Here is an 18,876-nt window from a genome sequence, read left to right on the forward strand (position 1 = left end):
AAAAAAGGCTTCAGAAAAACAATTTGGCTTAAGTCTCTACATTATCTGGTATTCTGACAATGCCTTCCACAAGAGTTACAGTTGAAAGAAACAATAGTACATAAGATGATACTCTGAAGTTTAAGCAAATATGTTTTGATATAGTCCCATATGCGGTTATCCTCCACTCTTGTGCCTGGATTCCTTCCTTTGTCACTTACATTGTGAGCTCTTTGGGGCAGGAAACCATTCCTTCCTCTGCGTGCACAGCATCCAGCACAGCAGAGGGCCAATCCTGAGGCTTTGGGCACTACCATAATAAAAATCAATAAGCTATACGTTATATATAAAATGTAGCTTACATATCAAACAAGCCTCATTTTTTTCTAAAATGAGAAATAGGTTTGAAGTTTTGTGATTAAAAAGATTACTCAACTTTGCTTCACAGAACTATTATGACAATAGAAAAAAAAACTTAGTGTTTGTCACAAATGTAAAAATGTTTTGCTAGGACTTTTCAGAACCTTGCCTTTAAATGGAATTTTCTTCTAAGGCTGTGCTTACTTAAAAGCTATAGCTTTTGGTTTCTAAACAAGCTCAAACTTGGCCAAACATTGCCAGTGACATATTCCTGAAAGGTTATACAAAAAACAGTAGTTCAGATTTCCACTCTAGAAAGCCAGAGAAGAGATCATCAGTAATTGTTAGAAGAACAATATTTTGTTTCCACTTTTACAGCAACTTTCATCGAAAGATTTCCAACCATTCTACAAAGCTTTAAACTTTCAACACCTCTGTGAAGGAGATACAGTATATACTGGCTCAATATCAGGGTTCTTCCTTCCATTTAGCTATATGGGAAGAGCAGGATGGGCATGAGCCCCTGGTGGGAAGAGGGAGGGCAACCCCTGGTTGAGAACACATAGGTTTAAACAGAAGCAGATCATATTCAACAAGACAGTAATGGGATTTTATTTTCCAAAAAGAACTAGAGCAGAAGAGTGGTTCATAAAGATCATCCTTTTGATAAATTGTTGCTATTACCAATAGGTAATCCTTCCTCACACAACCAGAAATCATAGATATTTGGTGGAGAATCATATCTTCAATGCTTCATGTAGAGTTCATATTCAGCCACTGGAGAGAAGCATTCAGAGCAAGCCAGCATTCAAATATTTGGCAAGGACAGAAGCACATTCTGCAGTAACATTTTTACCTCCTCTAAGCTTAAACAAGCTATTCAAAGACTCATGTACAAGAGGACAAGCCACTGTCACATATCCATCCCTTTACATAAATAGTGAAGAGGTATGCATTGGTAGGTTTATCTTTAATAAAGTTCACAACTGTTATAGCTTCGTCAAGTCCCACTGGCATCCTCTTTGCCACCAACGCTTCCCAGTAAACTAAACAATGTGTCCACATGGCTTGGCTGCAGACTAAGTTCTAGTCACAGACTACAGTGTTTTCTTGTCATATCTTGCTGTTCGTTAATGCAATCAACACAGCTAAACCAATCCAACCCAAAAATACCCCCTTGTAGCATGCCCCGTTAGTGGACCAAAAAAAACAGGAAGTCATGCATGGATCCTACCCACTCATACCAGAGTAATGCTGCACAGAAGACATCTGTAGTTTCATCCAGTGTATGAAGAAAGTACTGGCTCATCTGAGCTCTTCTTGAAAGCTGTTCAGAATTAGCTGGCCAATTTTTGATGGAGAAGGGGATTGCTTTGACTTGACTGGCAGCAGCAGATCCCAATTTAACACTGACATTTGGGGAAAATGCTGATTGCAACCTATTAGGCTGATAGCTTTTGTTATTTGCAGTGATGCATGGACAGCTTTCCTGTTTACACTATATACAAATAATAAAATAGTCTTGATTTTGTAAACTCATAAGCTTTTGCTTGAATAATTCAATGGGCTTTGTTTGTAAGCCCATTGAATCATCATCATCATCATCAGTAGCTTTGCTTCTCCGTTTTAATAGCTATAGGTACATGCCAGAATCCTTCACCAACTGCTGCAACAAATCCTTTAAGAGACAGCAACTAAAAAGGATACTGATGTATGTCTTGGGCCAAGCCCACAGGAGAGGCTACAAGCAATGACTCCCCAAAAGGAAGAAAGGCTAAGCAACAGAGTGGTCATGACTGCTATGCTGCCTGGCTCAATGGAACACAGCAGAAAGCATGTACTGTAATCCAATTAACTCCACCTTCCGGGGGAAACTGGAGAGGTCCCAACAGGGCAAAGAGACAAAATAGCAAAATGCAAATCCTCTGGCAAAAAACCTCTACCACACTGAATTCTGTGGCATACTGGAAAAACTGCCAGATTTTATGGCCACAGAATAACTGCTCACAAGGCCCCAACTGAGATGAATGGAGCAATTCACACTTTTTGTTTTATGCTGTCTTCACATATAGAGTATGTCTACACTGGCAGAGTTACAGCACTGCTCAGAGTGCGCTGAAAGGAGATCGCTGTTGTGTGTTCACACTGTCAGCTGCCTACACAATAGCATGTTCACACTTGTGGCACTTGCAGCAGTATTCGGAGAGGTTCACTCTGGGCAGCTATCCCACAGCCCAACTTCCTCTTCTGCTGGTAAGAGTTACAGGAAGGCGGAAGAAGTTGCGAGGCATCCTGAATCTTGTCCCAATGCCCCATGATGCACTGCTTCAGAACCCAGCAATCTCTATGCGTCCATCTGCATTTGGCTCCATCTTTCAATGGTTTGTGTACTGCGTGATCTCCCTCTTTGGTCTGCAGGAATGGATCCTGCACTGTTGACCAATATGCTGCTTGCTCTCACTAACACGTCATGAGTGGCAGTGGAATAATTCCTTAAACTACAAAGGCAAGAGGAGTTTGACACTGATCTTGCCCCGCATAGTAGCTATGACATGAGATTGCTTGTGGCATTCATGGAGGTGCTAACCACAGAGAAACGCTGCTTTTGGGCTCGGAAAACAGGCCCCAAGTGGTGGGATCACATAGTCATGCACAGGTTTCAAAGTAGCAGCCGCGTTAGTCTGTATCCACAGAAAGAACAGGAGTACTTGTGGCACCTTAGAGACGAACAAATTTATTTCAGCATAAGCTTTCGTGAGCTACAGCTCACTTCTTCGGATGCATAGAATGGAACACACAGACAGGAGATATTTATACATACAGAGAACATGAAAAGGTGGAAGTATGCATACCAACAGGAAAAGTCTAATCAATTGAGATGAGCTATCATCAGCAGGAGAAAACAAACTTTTGAAGTGATAATTAAGATGACCCATAGAAGGTGTGAGGAGAACTTAACATAGGGAAATAGATTCAATTAGTGTAATGACCCAACCATTCCCAGTCTCTGTTTAGGCCTGAGTTAATTGTGTCTAATTTGCATATTAATTTAAGTTCAGCAGTCTCTCTTTGGAGTCTGTTTTTGAAGTTTTTTTGTTGCAAAATTGCCACCTTCAAGTCTGTCACTGAATGGTTAGAGAGGTTGAAGTGTTCTCCCACTGGTTTTTGAATGCTATGATTCCTGATGTCAGATTTGTGTCCATTTATTCTTTTGCGTAGAGACTGTCCGGGTTGGCCAATGTCATGCACGTCTGGGATGAAGAGCAACGGCTGCAGAACTTTCAGATGAGAAAAGCCACATTCATGAGACTGTGTGATGAGCTCGCCCCAGCCCTGTGGCACAGGGACACGAGAATAAGAGCTTCCCTACTGTTGGAGATGCGTGTGGCGATTGCACTGTGGAAGCTGGCTACTCCAGATTGCTACTGATCGGTCGCTAACCAGTTCGGAGTGGGAAAGTCGACTGTGGGACTCGTGTTGACGGAAGTGTGCAGGGCCATTAATCGCATCCTGCTCCAAAAGACTGTGACTCTCTGGGCAACGTGCGTGACATTGTGGATGGCTTTGCACAAATGGCCTTCTCTAACTGCGAAAGGGTGATAGATGGCATGCATATTCCAATTCTGGCATCACATCACCTAGCCACTGAGTACATTAATTGGAAGGGGTATTTCTCAATGGTTCTCCAGGTGCTTGTGGATAACCGGGGGTGTTTCATGGACATTAACGCAGGCTGGTCTGAAAAGGTGCACGACGCATTGCATCTTTCAGAACACCGGCCTGTTCAGGAAGCTGCAAGCAAGGACTTTCTTCCCAGACCAGATCACCGTAGGGGAAGTTGAAATGCCCATTGTGATCCTGGGAGACCCTGCCTACCCCTTAATGCCGTGGCTTATGAATCCATACATGGGGCACCTTGACAACAGCAAGGAGTGGATCAACAACAGGCTGAGCAAGTGCAGAATGACTGTTGAGTGTGCTTTTGGCTGTTAAAAGGCATACTGGTGCTGCCTGTATAGGAGGCTGAACCAGCCCGATGACAATATTCCTATGCTTATAGACGCGTGTTGTACATTCTATAATATTTGTGAAGGGAAGCATGAAAGCACAGCACCTGGAGGCTGAATTTGAACAGCCAGAGACTAGGGCTCTTAAAGGGGCGCAGCATGGGGCCATAAGGATCAGGGATGCCTTGAGGCAGTAATTTGTTGCTATACTTGGGAGTGAAGTATTTCTAATGCTAGGAGGTGACTGTGATTGGTGCAGATGATGCATTATGAAGGTTTAAGAAAATTGCCTGTTGCTTTGCAGTGTTCTGTTTGCTTTCAGTTAATAAAATAAAGATTGCTTTCAAACCAAAACAATTCTTTTATTAAAAAAAAACCAGAGGGAGAGACAAACAAAAAACACATCAGCTCTGAGGGGAATGGGGGAAGGGAGGGTCCCAGGATGGTTAAAGATTTGTGTATGTCCAGGTATCATATCCAACCTTCTCCTTTTGAGTATGGTGCAGCAGGTACTGTACTTCAGCAGGGTTAAACTGCAGAGGGATAGGTGTTGAGTGCAGTGGGTATTGGGAGTCTGAAGGGCTGGACTGTGACAGGGAAGGAGTGGAATGCAGTAGGTACAGACTGGAGCCAGGAGGTTGATAAGAGTATGTTAGTGATGTCTGGGGGGCGCATGGGAGATAGTTTTGCGACAGTGGTGGCAGGGTGGGCGCGGAGCTGCTTGGTTTGCAGTACTAGTAGCGCTTGGAGCATGTCCGCTTGGCGTTCCATAACTTTTAAGAGCCACTCCATGGCTTCATTCTGGCACGCCGCATTCTCCTTTGGGTCCCTTTTCTCACTGTCCTGACACTCCTTCAATTCTTGTTTTTCGGCCGCGGAGTGCATCATGACATCACGCAGAAAGTCCTCCTTAGTTCTTCATGGCTGCTTTCTAATTCTGCACAGCTGTTCAGCCAGTGATAAAGAGGGAGACTGGGCTCTCAAGGTCATATATGTGAAGCCAAAATGCAACGTTTTGCAGAAGCAGTATTGTTTGCAACACAGGCCACTGAATCAGTGATTTAAAACACAGACACTATTCACATACTTATCACTAACTGGTTGACCCCAAGCAAGCACACATGACCCACAAGACCCCCAAAATGTTGAGTAACCACAGGGGCAGGGGAAATTAGTGTTCCAGGATTGTACTGTACACTGGGCACGTGGCTCTTGGGGAGAGCCATCACTGGGGGGCGCTTATCATTACTGTCCCCACATTTTGCACAGGCTGTGTTCATTATGGAAGATGATATCTTGCTGCTGAGGGTCAGCAGGAGATCAAGGAAGGGTCTTCTCCAAGACTGTAGCTTCCGCCCTGGCCCCTATGCAGCTCGCCTGTGTGCAGCAATGGTGTCCCCCTGAGTGATGGCAGCATGGCACGGGAAAGTTACCCTTAATGGGACAGCGGATTGCCCAGTATCTCCATGAGAGCTTCCTAGAGATCTTTGAGGCAGATTCCTGTGAAGTGAGGGAGTCAATCAACAACCTGATCCGCCTCCTTTCCTCAAATGCTGATGAGGTCCAGCAGCTCAGCATTGCTTCCAATGGGGATCACCTGGGGCGTGGAGCAGGCATAGTTACCTGGAAAGATGCGCTGAGACCACTGCATGCATCACTGAGCAAACAGGAATGGAACTTTCAAAATTCCCAAGGAATTTAAGTAGTGGCGCTAACCGTTAGTCACCTGAGGGCAGGGCAGTAGAGCTCAAACTGATGTCCAGAGAGCCGAGAACACATTGTGGGACACCTCCCGGAGGCCAATCACAACACTGTAATTGACCAGGGTGCCTACACTGGCACCACAGCGCTGTAACCCTGGCGCAGAAAGCTGTATGCCTCGTGTCGGAGTGGTTTTTTTTACAGTGCTGCAACCGCGCAGTTTCTGCACACTAAGTAGCTTGGCAGTGTGTACACCTCAGGAGTTACAACGCAGAAAGCTGCTTTACTGCACAGAAACTTGCCAGTGTAGACAAGGCCTTAGACATTAATGCAACTGTTTACGTCAAAGGTATGAATAAAGTATGATCTCTGCAACCTGAAGAGCTAGAAAAAAAATAATCCTTGAATGAAAGTGTAAGAATTGAAGAAAGAAAAGGTGGTGAAACCTACAGGCTGAGACCCCCGGCTTAAGGTGCTCTGAGCCTTTCCAGACTACTGTACCCCTTTCAGGAGTCTGATTTGTCTTGCATATTCCCAAGTTACACCTCACTTAAAAACTACTTGCTTACAAAGTCAGACATAAAAATTCAAAAGTGACACAGCACACTATTACTGAAAAATTGCTTACTTTCTCATATTTACCATATAATTATAAAATAAATCTATTGGAATATAAATATTGTACTTACATTTCAGTGTGTACTATATAGAGCAATATAAACAAGTCATTGTCTGCATGAAATGTTAGTCTATAGTGACTTCGCTAGTGCTTTTTATGCAGCCTGTAGTAAAACTAGGCAAATATCTAGATGAGTTGATATAACGCCTGGAAGACCCCTGTGCACCCCTTGTTGAGAACCACAGCTATAAAGGATAGTGATCTATTCACCCACCAGTGAAATTCAGCTCTCAATGGACTATAGTATAGGTTTAACAGCACATAATAGTACCAGTACTTAACAGATTAGGACAAAAAGCAAATATAGTATCCAACCAAGAATTTCAGGAGGAATTTATATAAAAAGAATGCAATCACCAAAGTGATACTGAAGTAACATCTTTTTATGAAAATAACCATAAGCTCTTTCAAGACTACAACTGGTCAGAACCTTAATTTTAAGACTGAAGACTTCAGCCACAGCACCTAGATATTACAGCAATGAGCTCTTTAGCAAAAGCATATTGAGCTGTTGGTTCAATAATGTCACACTACATGGAAGAATGCAAACTTAGAATGCTTCCTGAAGCCAAAGGATAGGAGCACTCTAGAGGCAGTATTTTTTTAAATGGGCTAAACACAGAACTTATGGAGAAGCAGTGAGGGACCTGTCCCTGCACCCAGAAAATTCCATACCAGTAAATTTAGACACCAGATAATATCTAACTCATTGGAAACCTCAATTTTTGCTTTATCTGACACTGCTACAAGATTTCCAGAATACCCACAAAATCCAAGGATTATGCAGCAGAATTTAGGTACATCTTGCTTTATAACAAGATATTTCATAAATTGTATTTGTTAATTAACTATAAAATTGAAAGTGTTACAGCTACCTATAACTATGAACATACAAAATCTGTTTTAATCCTTTAAACTGCAGGTGACACAGCAGCACAAGAGTTTCATCTGGCTAATATGTTTTTCAAATCTTGTTTAACAACTCCAGTTCACTCCATTCCTGCTTATCTGCTGTCTCCATGTCTCAACCCAATTGACCAGTGCAGAGCATATAAACTTGCTAGACTAAGTTTGGAAGACTAGCTGGATAGACCAGATTCAAAGGACACATCTTTCATTAAAGTAGCAAAAATTAAAACTGTCCCCCCGCTGTAACTGCAGTAGGATGCCTATGACTCAAAAGCCATTTCAGGAAAAAAATAATTAGGATTAGGAAAATACCTGAATTTCCCTATCAGTACCAGGACTAAATTTAGTACTTAAAACAGATCCTAAATGCTTGAGCCAAGAGTTATAATCACAAGAGGTTAAGTACCCTATATTCCAAGAGATATTTTTAGTCAATGCTAATGTCCTAATTGTGTGTCTTATGATCATATATACATTTTAAAAGGGATTTTTCTTTCACAAAAATTATGCATTTCTTATAACTTATAATTACTCAGGTTAAATGTCAGAGGGGTAGCCATGTTAGTCTGGATCTGTAAAAGCAGCAAAGAGTCCTGTGGCACCTTATAGACTAACAGACTTTTGGAGCATGAGCTTTCGTGGTTGAATCCCACTTCGTCGGATGCATGCACCACAAAAGCTCATGCTCCAAAACGTCTGTTAGTCTATAAGGTGCCACAGGACTCTTTGCTGCTTTTTCAGGTTAAATGAAAGTTTACCTACTGATAACTTCTGCCTGAAGCCAGTATTCCCTCATCAGCAAGTGCAGCCTCTAAGACATGGCTCTTTCATAAAATGTAGGGTTATTTTCTGAATGTTTTTACCACTCCCATGTAAGTGTTAAACAGATCAAAAGTATGTGGATTATCTTTCGGAGGGCTGACTTTCAACAGATGCTATTCTTTCCCAATAGGCTTCAGTTAATTTATTTAGAAGAGTGTTCCCCAAATAGACAGTTAGGGAAAAGGTCTAGGTGGGTCATGCATGTCCCAGAGACAGTCCCCCTCCATGCTCTCACTTCCCCTGGGTAGCAGGCAGCAGTGAACAGGGCCGGTGCAACCCATTAGGCGACCTAGGTGGTCGCCTAGGGCACTAACATTTGGGCAGTGGCGACCAGATCTTTGGTCACCCCGGTCGTCAGTGGTATTTCGGGGGCGGGACCTTCTGCAGCTTCTGTCGGGGGCAGGACCTTCCTCCACCTCTCTCGGGCGCAGCATGTCTGGGGCGAGACCTTCTGCTGCCTAGGGCGCCAAAAAAGCTGGCGGCGCTCCTGGCCGTGTAGAGTGAAGGATCTGGGCAACAGTTACAGGGCAGAGAAGGTGCCTCCAGGACACGAGCAGGGCAGGGATAGGCTGCTGACTGTCCACTCACTGGCTCTGGCTGCTTACATTGCCCTATCCCACTCTCACTTCCCCTGGGCAGCAGACAATGGAATGAGGAGCAGGATCTGGACAGCAGCAGTCCAGAAGAAACTAAAAGTCCTACACATTCTGCCAGCCACCTGAGGTCTCAATCTGAATTGTTTCAGAGCTTCCTAATACTACCTTTTTAGTCATCCTGAAGTGGCTATATCCTTTCCTCATGATCTCAGTGTTACCTTGGCAGCACTTCCAGCCACCACTAGTACATGGAACAAGAAATCAAGCATGATTCTTTCTGAACTGGTACTGTCACTAGACCACCCAGCTCTCGTTTATATGCCAGGCAAAGCAGCACTTGGATATCATAAAAATCCAGTACAGAGCCTGGTATAACTCCCTTCTTACTTCTCTGCTCTCTTTACCAGGATTATGCCTACACTTCTGCAAGTAGCACCTGTCCTACTAGTCCCTCTATATTAGACGGATCACCAGCAACATGATTATTACATGATCCTAGTCAGTTTCACTCTATTGCATCATGAGGAAAGCAAAACAGAGAAGCAGCACAAGTGTGACCTACTGCTGGGGCAGGGGAAGATCAACATGTTTCTCCTCCCCCTCTCCAGAAGCACTCCTATACTCTAGGAGTAACACTGCAGCCCTATCTCGACAGGAAAAGGGTGTGTATTTTCATGTGTGTTAACTCAAATGATTTATCTTAAATACTATAGAAAGAATCCCTCAAAATGCAGGCTAACAAGTCTGAAGCTGGTTAGCTGACCACATTGTAGCTTAGAAAAAGAAAACTTGTTCTGACATCCATAATAAGTGCCAATAAGAGATTAATTTGACTAAATGTGTCCACATACACCTCTACCCCGATATAACGCGACCCGATAGAACGTGGGTTTGCATACAACGTGGTAAAGATCTGACACGCTGCTCTGAGCAGCGTGTTAAGGGTGCCGGGTCAGGCTGGGGCTGAGGGTTTTGATAAGGGGCAGAGGGTCTCAGGGGCGGTCAGGGGCTCTCCCCCCATCCAGGGTCTGGGGGGCAGGAGCTGTGGGAGGGCATTTTTGGAGGCCCCGAAGTCCCAGAGTGGCCTGGGGGGTTAGCGGGGGGCCGGGAGCAGCCCATTCTGCTTCCCTCGCCCCAGCCGTGTCGCTTTGGGGGAGGTGGCTTGGGGGACGGGATCCCCCCACGCTCACCTGCGGCAGGAAGCGGAGTGACGCAACCCCAGCCCACTCCGCTTTCCTTGCCCAGGCCCCAGCCGTGTCGCTGTGGGGCAGCTGGGGAAAGGTCCGGCACTTACCTGTGGCGGGAAGTGAAGCGCCACGGCTGGGAGCTGGCGGAGTGGAGCTGGCTGGGGCTGGGCTGCTCCGCTTCCCGCCACAGGTGAGGGGGGCATCCTTTCCCCAACTTCCCCGCACTCACCGGTGGCGGGAAGCGGAGCGCCGCGGCTGGAAGGTGGCGGAGTGGAGTGGACTGGGGCCGGGCTGCTCTGCTTCCCGCTGCTGCTGGTGAGTGCCTGTCAGGGGGCGGGGGGGTGGGGGGAGGGAAGGAGGAGCAGTCGGGGGACAGGGGGTTTGGGTAGGGGGTGGACTCTTGGGGGTGATTAGGGACAGGGGTTTCTGGAGGAGGCGGTCAGGGAACAAGGAATGGGGAGGGCAAAGCAAGTTTGATATAACGCGGTCTCACCTATAACACGGTGAGATTTTTTGTCTCCAGAGGACCGCGTTATATCGGGGTAGAGGTGTACATTTAGAAAAAACTTACTCCTAAGTCTTGTCTAGGGATCACAAGTAGTAGAAGTTCTACTTGAGTAAATTGCTGGCTTAAAATATGCTCCGTTTAAATCAGGAAAAAACCATCTGGTACACCTTTGCTGTAAAATATGAATATTTGTCTTCCACTCAATCTACTCAAAGCATAAAATCATTCAGCAGTCATTTAAATTTAATAATGTAAGAATAATTAGTTTCATGAGTGGCACACACCTTACTGTAAAGGACAGCACAACTAAAATACTTCCATAGAGATTTAACGTAAAGTCATCCAGAATATGTTGGGGAAGAGCCAACATGGCTTTTGTAAAGGGGAATCATATTTTGCCAACCTATTACAATTCTTTGAGGGGGTCAACAAACATGTGGACAAGGGTGATCCAGTGGATATAGTGTACTTAGACTTTCAGAAAGCCTTTGACAAGATCCCTCACCAAAGGCGCTTAAGCAAATTAAGTTGTCATAGGATAAGATGGAAGGTCATCTCATGGATCAGCATCTGGTTAAAAGATAGGAATCAAAGGGTAGGAATAAATAGTCAATTTTCACACTGGAGAAAGGTAAATAACGGTGTCCCCCCGAGGTCTGTACTAGGACCAGTTCTGTTCAACATATTCATAAATGATCTGGAAAAAGGGGTAAACAGTGAGGTGGCAAAATTTGGAGATGATATATAATTATTTAACATGGTTAAACCCAAAGCAGAATGCGAAGAGTTAGAAAGAGATCTCATAAAATTAGGTGACTGGGCAACAAAATGGCAGATGAAATTCAATGTGGATAAATGCAAAGTAATGCATACTGGAAAAGAATCTCAATTATACATACAAAATGATGAGGTCTAAATTAGTTGTTACCACTCAAGAAAGAGATCTTGGAGTCATTATGGATAGTTCTCTGAAAACATCCACTCAACGTTCAGCAGTCAAAAAAGCTAACACAATGTTAGGAACCATGAGGAAAGAGCTAGCTAACAGGATAGAAAGCATCATAATATCTCTATATAAATCCATGGTATGCCCACATCTTGAATACTGCATGTAGAAGATCTGGTCAACCCATCTCAAAAAAGATATACTGGAATTGGAAAAGGTACAGAAAACGGCAACAAAAATGATTATGGGTATGGAAGAGCTTATGTATGAGGAGAGTAAAAAGACTTGGATGTTTCAGCTTGGAAAAGAGACAACTAAGAGGTCTATAAAACCATAACTAGTGTGAAGAAAGTGAATGAGTAAATGTTATTTTCTCCTTCTCATGACACAAGAACTAGGGGTCAACCAATAAAATTAATAGGCAACAGGTTTAAAACAAAAAAAATGGAAGTACTTCTTCATACAACACACACACAGACAACCTGTGGAATTCTTTGCCGGGGTGTTGTGAAGACCAAAACTATAACAGGGTTCAAAAAAGAACTAGATAAGTTCATAGAGGATAAAGTCATCAATGGCTATTAGCCAGGATGGACAGGAATGCAACACCATGCTCTGAGCATACCTAGCCTGTTTGCCAGAAGCTGGGAATGGACAATAGGGGATCGATCACTTGATGACTGCCTCTTCTGTTCATGCCCCCTGAAGGACCTGGCATTGGCCACTGTCAGAAGACAGGATACTGGGCTAGATGGACCATTGGTCTGACCCAGTATGGCTGTTTTTACATTCTTAATAAGGTGTGTAAATAAGTGCTACAGTAACAGATGCTCTAGAAGTGTAAAAAAAAAGTGTCATCTGGGAAGCCTTTCAAAATAATACTCATGGAAGCTATAGTGGGTTATAGTGTGTACTGGACACTGCTGCTTTTGGAAAGGACAAACGCAGGTCAGATACAATATCTGATTATACCCAAGGAACCTTATCAGTTTGATTTTCCCTGTTAAATGTGCCACCTTTACACAAACTGAAAACTTTCAAGCATCTCAGCACTTTGTACTCACACCAGCCTACTTTTGTAAACGATTTGCAATATTACCCTTTTTTTGTACTGCCCAACCAGACAAACTCCAGGGCACGGAAAACACACTCAGCCAGGACAATCAGAATTTTGCACAGGTGACAGGGTTGAGCTGAGTACCAGGAAGTCACTGCCTCCATCTTTGTAAGAAAAAAAGAGACCCTCATATACCACTCCATTAACAAGAGATGAGAGACAGACAGGAATCGGAGCGCCTCCAAGCTGCCAGCACATTTTAGGAGGGCACAGAAAGCACTGAAGGTACACCACTTCTCTTTAAAGACCAGGGGCAAAGCTACTTGAGCCAAAGCTCGGACAAGGAAAAGGATTAACTCATCTGAAGAAGAGTTAGTGGGAGGCACAGGGCATCTTCATGCGCTGAAACTCTGTAGTCCCAGATGAGCCCTACACTGAGGCCCAGTATTAACTTATAGCTAAGGCTATGATTTAGTCATGGAGATCATTAAAAGTCACGGAATCCATGACTTTCAGTGACCTCAAAGACTTCTGCCTGCGGCAGTTGGGAGCTGCAGGGTCCTCTGCCACCCATGGGGGGAAGGAGCTGTGGTGTACCCCTGCAGCTCTTGGCTGCCGTGAGTGGCAGGGGTTGCTGCTGTGGGCAGTGGCCGCCCCCCTCCCCCAACAGCAGGGGAACCCAGCAGCTCCCAGCCACCACCAGCGGCAGAGGATTGCCGTGGTGGGGGCACCTCGGAGCTGCAGGCGCACCCTGGAGCTCCCAGCCACCAGGGAACCCCTGGAGCTGCAGGCAGGAGTATCCCAGAGCCCCCAGCTGCTGCAGGCGAAGGGGGCCACGCAGCCCTCAGCCACTATAGAGCTGTCCCGCTGCAGGCGGTGCGGCGACCCGCTGATCCCCATTTTGTCACAGATATTTTTAGTAAAAGTGACGGACAGGTCATGGCTTCATGAATTTTTCTTTATTGCCCGTGACCTGTTTGACTTTTACTTGAAATATCCGTGAGAAAATCTGAGCCTTACTTCTAGCAATGGGGAGCACATGTCATTTATTTCATGAGCCTATAATTTATTAGTGAGAAGGAAGGAGAGAGTCCAGAATTCATTTGTGTACTTTCGGGGAAAAGGAAGAGAAATCAGAATTGCAGGAAGAGACCTCAGAACTTCATTAGATGAGTGGTAGGAGGGAAAAGAGCCTAGACTCCATTAGCAGGAGTGAGTCAATTGATTTGAGGAGCAGAATTTATTAGTGTAACAGAGTGAAGATATGGCAATGTAGTGACAAGTAGTGATAAGTACTTTTCAGCCAGATAAGTAGATGTTGTTTCCAAGTTTATCCCTAGGTATGCTTTGTTAACCCTACAGGAGTGCTCTAGAGTGTCCAGGAATTACAGATTAATCTTTAATTAGAGATTATGTCATGTGATGAAACCTCCAGGAATATCTCCAACCAAAATTGGCAACATTTCTACCCAGAGGACGCCAAAGCGTCTTTGTTTAACGTTATTTTTATTTCCTTATTTTTTTAAAGCAACTTTCTCCAGACAAAATATGGACCAGAATATCCAACTACAAATTTGTATCTTTTAGCCTTCACCGTAGCTAATCTTACCTATTCTGCTGACATCACAAACAGGAGCAGTACTCCATTAATTAAAAGGATAAACTACAGCCTTAAAATCTCCATCCTGAGGAACTATGAACCACCCTATGCTCTGGTGCTAAACTACTATACTTCTCACGACTCATAGTGAATTTTCATTTAGCCACCTCCTTTTGAAATTCAGTCCTAGTAGGCCTTAGATATGGAGGAAGACTCCCACATGACAATTAACATTAAGGCATTTTAAAAGACTTTCCTTTAATTTCAAGGAAATGTAATACCTCTCTCAATTCCTTAAAATCTCCCACACTTGAGTTGCCTCCACAGCTTCAGCAGCCCTGAAAACTTGCATTTATTAGAGACGAGTGACAGTTACATAAAGACATGAGAGCTGTACATCACCATCACGTTAACACATCTCCACACCCTGCCTCTGAAGCCTCCTCTTCATAGGCAACTGCAACGAGCCTCCCTCCAACAGAGGAAGGACAGACGAAAGGAAGAGGAGCAGCACTTACACTGGGGTGTTACAAGCTGTCCCTTCCCTGATGCACCATTTTAGGAAGTCATTTTCAAGCCACGGAGACCAAGTATGCAAAGAAATTTTTCACATAGCCAGGAAAAGATTATAAACATCTCACTGAGCCACAACCCTGTCTCCTGGGAGGGTATTTAAGCTCTATCCTTATAATTCATCCCTAAGGGTGGGATCTGAATTCTCCACCCACTCCCCCCCCAGCTATGGGGGTAGGCGAGACACACCACCCAAAAAGTCTCCTCCAACCTGCGAGAAGTCTCCCTTTATTTTACCCCCGGAAGTGAGGGGAGCCACTACAGACACCGCCCAGAAACCACCCCCTTAGTCTCCCTCCCTTCAACGGGGGGTGGGGGAGACACTGAACTCAGCCCTTACACCCCAGCCTGCGAGGGGCTCTGGAGACAGGGAGCTCCCAGGCAGGCCGCCGGAGCGGGGCGAGGAGGGGAAGGGCCCGTCTCCGAGACCCCGACACCAGGCTCGCTCTCCCCACGCCCTCGATCAATATCAGGCGGCAGCCGCCGCCCCAGGGCGAGGATCGGCCGAGCCCCGGAAGGGGGGGGGTGAAGGGAGGAGGAAACTGGCAGCGCCTGAGGCCGAGCTCTCTGGGCCGGCCGGGCGGGCGGGCGGCCTCACCCATCGGACACCGGATCCTGCCCCCCAGCCTGGGGCCTATTTTCAGCCCTCGGACCGTACAAGGCGCGGCGGGAGAGGCCCTGGCCGGCCCCGCTGCCCGGCGCCCTCTCACTGACAGCGCCGGAGAGGGAGGAAGCTAAAAATACAAACGCCGCCACCTGAGGCGGCGAGAGCCCGGCCCGGTCCCGCGCCCCGCCGGGGGCTGCCCCGGCCCCGGCCCGCGTTACCTTCTCCTCATCCGAGAGCTGCTCCTCCAGGTTCGCCATCTTCCCGTCTGACCACGAACAGCTCCCTCCGGCAGGAAAGGCGGGGCCGCTCTCGTGTGTGTCCCCGGCGCCCTCCCCGCGCGGCCCCGAGGGGGCGGGGCCACGGCCTGCGGCCAACGGCCGGTGCGCGTGCACGCATGCGCGCGCAGCAGAGGGTGTCCCGGCGGCGGGAATAGGAGAAGCCGGGGTCGGTGGCCGCTGTTAACGCAGTGCCCGCGGCTGTGGCGGGCTGGGGTCTCCCCGCTGGCGATAGCTGCGCGTGTCGCTTAGTGGCTGTGCGTCTCGTGCGGGGCCTTACAGAGGATTATGGCCAGTCAGTGGTTGTGAGGTCAAGCCTGGAGGGGGCCATATAGGGATGTGGGGCAAAAACCCGTCTGGGGCTCGGCCCTGCGTTGAGCCGGGGGTTGGACTAGGTGACTTCCAGAGGTCCCGTCCCTCCCTGATAATCTGTGACTCGGTACATAGGGCGGGTGGGCCCTTAAAAATGAGCCCCCTCTAGGAGGGGGAGGGGTGGGTTGCACACACTGCTGCCTCCTGGAAACAACGGAGGAGGGGGTGGGGATCAATGCGCTTCCCCCTCAGCTCCCTTGTCTGTGAACGGGGATAATGGTGATCATTGCTTCAGGCACAGAGCACCCTCCTTCCAGCACCCTGACTCCCATACATAAGAATGGCCACACTGGGTCCGACCTAAGGACCCATCTAGCCAATATCCTGTCTTCCCACAGCAGCTGCCAGATGCTTTAGAGGGAATGAATAGAACGGGGCATTTAACAAATGATCCATCATCCAGTCCCAGTATCTGGCAGCTGAATATTTAAAGATACGCTCAGCATGGTGTGTCCCAGATGAGCTTGGCTAATAGCCTCCAGGAACTTACCTAATTCTGTTTTGAACCTCGTTATACTTTTGGCCTTCAGGATATCCACGGCAATGAGTTTGGCAGGTTGACTGTGCATTACATGAAGAAGTACTTCTTTGTGTTTGTTTTAAACTCACTGCCTGTTAATTTCAGTGAGTGACCCTTAGTTTGTATATTAGGTGAATGGGGTAAACAACACTTTCTTATTCACTTTCTCCACCCCATTCATGATTTGATAGACTGATATAATCTCTTGCCTCTTGGTTGTCTCTTTTCTAAGATGAACCGACCCAGTCTTTTTAAATTTCTCCTCATACGGAAGCTGTTCCATACTGCTCATCCTTTTTGTTGCCTTTCTTTGTACCTTTTTCAAGGCTAATATATCCTTTTTGAAATGGAGCAAACAAAAATGCAGAGTATTCAAGGTGTGAGCATACAATGGATTTATATAGTGGCATTATTATATTTTCTGCTTTATTATCTATCCCTTTCCTAATGGTTCCTAACCCTGTTAGCTTGTTTTGTCTGCCATTGTATATTGAGCATATTTTCACGGAACTCCTGGATTGTCATTCCACAGATGACAGTAGTCATGTATATACCTCTCTGATGCTGTCATCAGCGGTAACATGATACACATGGTAATATGGACTAGTCTAGGACTATAACGGTGTTTAAAAGAGGACTAGATAAATTCATGGAGATTAAGTCCATTCCCCCTTATCCTTGGTTACTTGCAGGGGCCCATTCCATTCCCCTTTATCCTTGGTTGCTTGCAGGGGTGGCCCGTCCATATAAGCAAACTAGGCGGTCACCTAGGATGCCAAGTTAAATGGGGCACCAAATTAGAGAAAAAAATTAAATAAAAAAAAAATAAAAAAGATGAAAAAAATACAAATAAAATAACAAAGATGTCATTATTTCAATTCCCGTGTGTGTATGGAGGGAATATGAATTAATTCGTTTCTCTGCATTTCTGAGAATTTATTAAAATGTCAAATCTTTTATTTACTGCAAAAATAAATAATATTTTAGCAATTTTTTTTTTCTATTTGCGACATAGGGTCAAGATGACCCACTCCATAATTTTGATAAGCAATAACTCAGCCACAATGAAACACATCTGCCAGTGGCAAGAGCTCCAGTGCTAGTGACACCTAACTCGAATATACATCAAGGTCGCATAGCCACAAATTCATGTAGAGCGGAGATATCGCGAGTTGATACTTTTCAAACGGTCATTTTAACACACATCGCAGGTAGATGGTTAAGGATTGAGCGAATAGTGTGGCAAATTGTGTTTCATGGTTGCAAAGAATAAAGAATAACATCTTTCAGCATTATAAATCCAAAATGTGAGTATCTTTAAGCGTTATTAAACCTTAGTGTAATTATCGGGCTGTATAATTATGAACATTTCTTTGTTATAACTGGTTCACATGTAATAAATAAGGTCCATAAAAGAAAAGTAACAGCGTTAAGACTTAATAGACTATGAAAATGGTGATGTCACACTCCAGGCGGGTAACTGTGAGGAAGGGGATTACTTTCCAAACAACCAGTGTCGGGTTATAACATTGAAAAAGGTCATTTTGTTTCTGTGTAAATGCTGTAACTAACTGTTTTAATAGGTAAGTGAGTGTATGTTACTAATCATTGAACCTTTAAGCAGTGAAAAAGCATATTGGGATGGCTGCATTGTGGTCTAAATCGCCAACCAGGTAGTGAGTGTGTCAGCCATCCTTAACGTTATAATGCTTGCAGTTGGGAGCACAGTACATAATAATATTTAAATGCCCCATGGCAGAAAGAGGAAAAAGAAAACCCTCAGGAGCTGAGTATTGTAAATGAAAGGCTGAGAAGGAAAAGGACCAAGCAATGTTTCTTAAGTCTTGAAAAAGCCTGAAGCTCATTACACAAATCTGTAGCATCAATGTCTTTTGAATTTTCACGAGTCAATGCCAACTTCTGTTTTATACAAAATTCTCTTATCTGTTTTGATGATTTCTTTTGCAAGCTCTGAATACTGACTCTAGCTGCTGCATCTGTTGAAATCTTTCGTCAACCGAGTAAATAGCAGTATCAAGGTCTGCGAAGTAGAAAATCACTTTGAATCTTTGTTTTGGGTTCTGAATGGGTGTGTGTCATCCTTCATATGAAAACTGCTGTTTCTTTTGCCTAATGTGAACTGGCTCTGGCTCAAATTCTGTCGGAAAGTCTATTTCT

At 45.2% G+C, this 18,876-nt stretch overlaps 1 protein-coding gene across 1 annotated transcript in view; it reads right to left on the bottom strand.

Moving 5' to 3' along the window:
• CAPZA2 (capping actin protein of muscle Z-line subunit alpha 2) overlaps nt 1-15,890 on the bottom strand; it is a 52,173-nt gene extending 36,283 nt beyond the window's left edge. Inside the window, exon 1 of the mRNA XM_045001176.1 lies at nt 15,750-15,890. Coding sequence (XP_044857111.1) covers nt 15,750-15,788 — 39 coding nt within the window. The 5' untranslated portion in view covers nt 15,789-15,890. The remainder of the gene's footprint in view (nt 1-15,749) is intronic.
• Nucleotides 15,891-18,876: the final 2,986 nt, after the last annotated feature.

This window comes from Mauremys mutica, chromosome 1, assembly GCF_020497125.1.
Source record: "Mauremys mutica isolate MM-2020 ecotype Southern chromosome 1, ASM2049712v1, whole genome shotgun sequence".
NCBI lineage: Eukaryota > Metazoa > Chordata > Testudines > Geoemydidae > Mauremys > Mauremys mutica.